Source organism: Cyphomyrmex costatus, unplaced genomic scaffold (genome assembly GCF_001594065.2).
Source record: "Cyphomyrmex costatus isolate MS0001 unplaced genomic scaffold, Ccosl1.0 scaffold55, whole genome shotgun sequence".
In the NCBI taxonomy this organism is placed as follows: Eukaryota; Metazoa; Arthropoda; class Insecta; order Hymenoptera; family Formicidae; genus Cyphomyrmex; species Cyphomyrmex costatus.
In genome coordinates this window covers 1,133,539-1,140,643 of record NW_017279708.1, presented here as the reverse complement: position 1 = coordinate 1,140,643, position 7,105 = coordinate 1,133,539, and the positions used below count along the sequence as shown (strand labels likewise).

At 32.6% G+C, this 7,105-nt stretch overlaps 1 protein-coding gene across 1 annotated transcript in view; it reads left to right on the top strand.

Annotated features, from left to right (window-relative positions):
* Positions 1–220: 220 nt before the first annotated feature.
* mwh (multiple wing hairs) overlaps positions 221–7,105 on the top strand; it is a 33,638-nt gene continuing 26,753 nt past the window's right edge. Inside the window, exon 1 of the mRNA XM_018546407.1 lies at positions 221–420. Within this exon, the coding sequence (XP_018401909.1) occupies positions 221–420 (200 nt within the window). The remainder of the gene's footprint in view (positions 421–7,105) is intronic.

The following is a 7,105-nucleotide window of genomic DNA, read 5'->3' as shown; positions in this document are numbered from 1 at the left end:
ATTAAATGTAAAAATTAAAAAGTTCTGTGTGCGAATAACTTGTGTAAAAGATGCGGACAATAATAATTTAATTAACAGACATTATATATGCAACCCGTTGATAATATATTTTATGAAAGTGTGAAAAAAACAGTGTGATTACGAGCAAAATTGTTTCTCTTTAATAATTTATTTTAATTTAGTGTCGTGTTATAAAAGTAAAGTCCAGCGATAAATAACAATGGGCAATACCAGATCACAACCCTGCGGACGAAGCAAAACTCTTTATTTATTCTATCTTATCCACCGAACATGGAACGTCGTCATAGATCGGAAGGATCAAGATCGTTGTGACGATACCGATAGAGAAACGGACTTATCATCAAAATGCAGCACTTGCAACGTATGCGATTACCGACGGGACAGTCTGATCTTCGAAAGGTAACTAAAAACTGCAATATTTACGATCGATAAATTTAACACTGCATTACCTGCATTTAGTTATTTAGATTATTATATCAACTTTCGATAATGATATCAACTGTTGAGAAATTTTTATATCAACATTCGATAGTGTCCATATTCTTCACTCGCTTTTGATCCATCAGACCTATTTGATAATCATAATAATTTACCCAGAGAATATATTACGTTATCGTTTCTATATTAAGTTCATTTGTCACAAAATTAAAAGTATAATATGTCCATTATTATAATTTTAATTAAAGAGCATTATAGAGAGAAAAATGCTCTCTCTCTCTCTCTCTCTACTCTCTCTGTCTTACAATTGTTAATGTATACATATACAATTCTTTATAATTTACTTCTATTTCCTAATATTCTTTTTTATTTTAAAAAATTACTATAAAATCATATCTATAAATAAATGCTTTATAATGAATGAATATATAATATTTATTTTCACATAAAATTGTAATAATAGTGTTGGGTAATACAAACGATATAATGGAATATCGTAGTACATAAAAGTTTTCACAAATTAAGCGTTGTTTTGTTACAGTTTCATTACAAATATGTACATGGAATATATATAAACTTTCATATCCGTGAAAACTACCAATTTTTGTCGTACGTGTAACCGATAGGAAATTATCCGTAGAAACCGTTTCAACTTACATCAAGCGTTTCACCTAGATTGATAATTCCAGTTTTAAACGACGCATCCAATGAAACAACATTGCATCTATATAATTGTACATGTCACACACATTTTAGACCCACTTTAAAGGATCTAGTTTGTATGATAGACTTTAGGATAAAACTTTATTTATAATTATATATATATATATCGAGTATATGTTTTTTCGAATATTGTTACTTGAATGAAATTTTATAAAACTGGTGAAATTTATTACAACATATTTTCTTTATTTAAGAGACCAACTATAATAGTAAGACAGCAAATATATATTGTATATAAATTGGTAGATAAAGAAAAAGAAATAAGGAGCAATAAGAATTTTAAATTGTAACTGACGTTACCGAGGAATATACAATATAAAAATTCTTGCAAATTACACTCGAATAGAAATATTTCTGCGACAGAACAGACTTACAAAATACAAGAAAACCTATCTTCTTGTTTTCTCGCGAAGAAATTAAACATATAATATTTATTTCTATATATTATCTATTAATTTGACAATTTGTTATATCTGTGAGTACAGCTCATTTTGTTTTTGATTATGCGCATAATATAAATCCAGATATACTATATTTATTAATTAATAAAATAAAAGGAGATTTCTTCGGTATATATTTTTTGTACAAGTTGATACACTGTTTTACTGAAACATATTTCCATATTAATGTATTTTGCAAGGATCGTGAGTGTGTATTTTCTCGCTTCTGACATCACAATCTGAAGGAGTAGGTATAGTGGCGAGTGAACGGGAGCTTTAACTCATGCGATATATTAAGTTTATAATCGATTTTTCTTGCAACTTGTAAATTTGACGAGTCACGTTTATAGAGCGCTTTGATTTACCTATATGCGGCGATTTAACGTTCCCGTTTTATGCTTATTCTGCACGTATGACGAGAAAACGGTTTGATTATCGGCTACACATCGGCGTATACGTGTGTCCCTTCCCTAGCGCGCATGATGTATCGCGAGATAAACTCGGATAAACTCTGCTTAGATTACGAGCAGGTGAAGGCGCCTGAACGCGCGATCGGCGCGATGCTTCTCCGCGTTACGTCGCGTCGCGTCGCGTCGGCCGTCCGTGCCGGTCGTGCCGCGCCGGTGTCAGTAAACCTCCAACCACCTTACGGTGCGGAGTCAGAGCGCGGTCATTCCGGCAGCGCGATGCCGATTGCTTTGATAACTGTTGGGTGATCGATGCACCGCGGGTCGCGATTAAAAAGCCGAATAATTCCTCCGCTCAAGCACGGCATAGACTGCAAACGTCTAATTAAGGTAAATTAATCGCACACACTTTAATTCGTGTCAAGTTTGCAACACAGATTTTTTTTACGATTGATTTACAACGAGACTAGTCTTTCTAAATCTCTGAACTTTTCCTTCATGCATTTAAGAATCGTTATAGCCTGCAGTTTATAATAGGATTTCAATAGGAAATTGTTCGGTCGCAAAATTGTGAGAAACGGAAGGTTGCGGAAGATGCAGTTTTAATACAATAGCAAGCGCGATTGTAACTCTCTGTTATTAAACTCGCAAGTTTCACAATTCGGCAATATATGTTATAAAGATATATTTCTATCACTTCCTGTAATCTTGCTTTGCGACAACAGTGTTGTCGTTGCAACAGAAATAATAATGAATGAAAAGTGGAAGTTCAATATATCAATTATCTTAATATATATTAATGAGACTGATATGAATATCTCGTTTAACTTGTCATTACCGCCTGTCGTCGAGAATCCGAGAATTATTGACGCGCGGTAATATAAACATGCTGCTCTCGCTTCACGCTGACGATTTTACTTGAACTTTTTGCTCGCGAAAAGCCAACGAGACGACGGTCTCGTTCAAGCTTGCTCAATATAATTACTAACGGCACATATCTTTCTTCTTTATACATATACGCGCATGAACGCGCGTCTAACGAGACGAGTAATTTAATTTTCCCATATGTAACGCGGGTCATCACAAAGTATGATAAAATGTATATAAGTGAATCGTGTGATGAATGAAACGAGATCGTATTCACGAGCGCGAACGTAAAAACCTGGTTACTTTCGTGCCAATTACCACAATTGCACAAAACGCCCGGCTCTTAACGCGAAATCAAGCCGGTACCTTATGACTGGCATGCCGCAATTGTTGCCATTGTCGCGTTCTGCCGTTGCATTGAACGAGACGCCATTGTTCTCTCTCTCTATCACAGAAATTACGCGAGTGTGGGAACCGTAAAAAGAACTACGAACAATTACGACTATAAGTGCACGCGCGTTCTGTCTACACTTTCGATAAGTACACTGCGAGCTAGATAATGTGTAACGAATTATGTGCACACAGACGCGCGCGCGCGCGCGCGCGCACCTCTATGTAGAGATATTTACATGGTTAGTTTTCTATATGTGTTTAATACGAAAATTGCAACCCCCAACGCAAACGTAAAATGAAACTGAAGCGGCAGTATTTAACATCGGATGTGCGCTGAGAATACAAGAAAACTCAATGTTTTTCTCCAATATAATCGTGATTGATACATATACTTCGTTACACGTGTAAGAACTAGCATAACTCGAATCCTTTTAATATCATGCTACTAACCTTGCTTTTTTTTTAATCGCAAAAGTGCATCTGTACGAAGACTAAAAGGTTGATCGATATCGTACAAAAGGTTCTGTTACACTTGCAATATATATCGTTGAGATATCTCATCTTTTATCCTACGTATGTGTATGCGCGTTCACACGTATAATGTTTATGCAATAGCATGTAAAATATTTTCATAGCAAGTTTCTTTACGTGAGCATATAGTTAAAAGAGTTAATTACTTAACGAAATTTTAAAAATGTAAATTTAAATATCATACAATTTTTGTTTATTTAAATTTTTATTTTTTTCGTCCGCATCTGAATATAATGCAATAAATAAACAAAAAATACGTATTTTAATGAAATGGATAGAATTTTAAGGAGGATATATAGGTATCAATCTTGATGGCCACTTCCTTATTAGATTAATCAAGTCAAAAAAACTTGCAAAGAACATTTACATCAACCCACAGGATTTTATGGTTTCGGTATAAGTCTTCACACGTAGCGTGCTTGTTTCAAATTTATTATACACCTACATATCGTATATGCATACACAAATATTTTGTTCGAAATGGAAAACACTTGATCAAAATCTAAATAGAAAATTCAAACTAAAACGATAAATAATATTATTCGTGGAGACTTATATTCGTTAATTAAAATAAATTTTAGTAATTTTAATTTTTCATTACGACGTGACATAAGTCATATAATATATATGTCCAGTAAATAACTCCAAATCTCATAATAATAAAGAGTATAACAACAACTGCAGTTTCCTCGAAGAATTTTATTACAATATCGCGTTCTCACGTATACCGGTTTATTGATAAACACGTACTAGTTCATCGATACCACAAATACGAGTTTACCAGTGCATGCAATCGCATTCTGCTCATATCAGTCGATATAATCCGGTGTTTCGAGTCGCACGTATACGATGTGACCGTCTTTTCTCAAAGACGACTCTTTAAATGTGATATGTAACTACTCTGTTCCAATTTACGTTATACACGATGTTCCGTGCAATTTAATGCCATTTAATGCTAATAAACCATTTCCATGATTGTACACGCACTTTATCGAACGTAACAATCAATTAAAAATTAAATCAATGCTGAAATATTCACCACAGACTATTATAGGCGTTTTTATGCAGATGTTCCTATGAGGTGATGTGAGATAATTCTCTTGTTTACGAAAAGTTTCTACATTATTTATAAAGAAACGATAAAAAAATAGTACTCAAAATTTTATCTTCCGGCTGATATTTTAAATATTCGAATAATTAGTTGTTTATAATATAACTATTGTTTTTACCGCTGACTCATATAAGAAAATACAGTTGCATTTTTACACATATATACAAACATATACATATCACTACTAATAAAAATATATTCGGAGATGTGAAAAAGGTTTCATTTCAAAAATTCTTTAGGAAAGAGAGAGTGAAGCATGTTAAATGACGTGCAGAAAATATAATGCAAATTATAATTAAGTAACGCAGAGAAAAAAAAGCTTAATAAAAGAATCAAATTTAAAAATGCCTTAGATATGAATTGTGCGAGCAGTCTATCACTTTGAAGCAATTCTTCGCACAACGGGATAAGTCATTAATTATGTCAGCTGCGTATTTTGTTGATTAGAATACATTTCTCGAAACGTCGGGAAACACACGGACGTTAAACTCTTTATTATAAATGCGCATTAATCAAAATGCATTATTGTAACGTTTCTTTGTTAATCCCAAGCGACATGTTGCTGCAGGTGAGAAACGTCGAAGCATGATTTGCAAATGATCTCGCGATAATCATATCATCGCGAGGCCATAATCATTCGTATAATAAAAAATTCCGTTCTATCATATAAATATCTTTACGTCATCCGCTTTCACCTAACGCGAAATATAAAATTGCATTTATTCTGTAAAATGTTAACACTCAGCTATATATTGAATTGTTAAAGTAAGGTATTTCATTATTTAGCTTTCCAGTCATAGAAATACGTGTTTGTTATGAATAAATCTAATCTGTTGTTTCGCGTTAGAAATTATTTTGTTTTTTCTAACGTACCGTGACATATTTACGAATACCTTGCAATGATAGGTGTAGTAAATATACTTTGCGTTTATATAATTTATGTATGTAGCTCTAATTTCTTAATCCGTCACTTATTACACGTAATGAGGTAGAAAAAAGAATATGCGTTTTCATGGTGAAAATAATTGTTTTGTATGATTTAAGCAGAAACAGTTTGTAATCACTTGTTTGTTATTCGCTTTCGACACTTTGCTTAATCATATATCGCCGCGAAAAACAAAAGATCGAGAATTGCCTAATTAGACTCGTACTAAAAGCTAATCGTCTTGAACTCAATTGATGCTGTATGATGTGTTTTAATTACACATACAGTTATACGAATAGCTTTCACAGACACATAGCGCGCGCGCGCGCACATACAAAAAGTTTGAAAGTGTTAAATAAAAAACATATAATGTTTTATGTGCAGTTTAAAGTAATGTTATTTTATGCCGACTGTTAATTCTCTTGAAAAGAATCTTAATGTATGTCAATACTCTTGTACTTAATTCGATATCTGTTTAGATAGTTAACGTGTTCTATATATTTTGTTATTTGCTAATGAGTGTTTTATCAAATTGAGTATTCGACTTTCCAATGCCATAGAAACTGCTACATCTGATGTACATAAGAGAGTACTTTCTATCCTAAATTGATTTAAACACCGCGTGAATTGGTTGTTAACGCGGCGATATGTAATGATAATAATTATGAAGAAGATTAGAAATTGTCGTGCAATTCCTTATGCAGAGCGTGACGAATTAAAATCTTAAATCCAACGCGCGGATTCTTTTTCATGCATGCGACAATTTCTTCGAATGACTTCCGCGTGTACTTGCATGCAAATTTCTCTATTTCCGATCTTTGCGAAAGTTGACAAGAAAGTTGTCGCTTTTGATGTCAAAAATAGATTCGTCATATCTTGAACTACCTGCATGTGACAGACACAATGTCCGAAATTAGTCCATAATTCTGTTAAAGCAAATACTTAATATAATTTTCTCTTTTCTTAATAAATGTTATTCATCAACTGCACTACTTTATAAAGATTAATTATATCTTGGAACATTTATAATACAGACGGGTTATACATATACAAAATGAATTAAATTAACTATACATACATGAATTCTAAATTAATATAATTTCTAATACAAAATGTCCATGTTATAAACCTTTTCAAACACTATTGATATTTAATAATTAATTATTACAAATAATTATAATAAATAATTATAAATTAATAGTTTACATAATAAACGCATTTGTTGTTGCGATTCAAAACGACAATATAT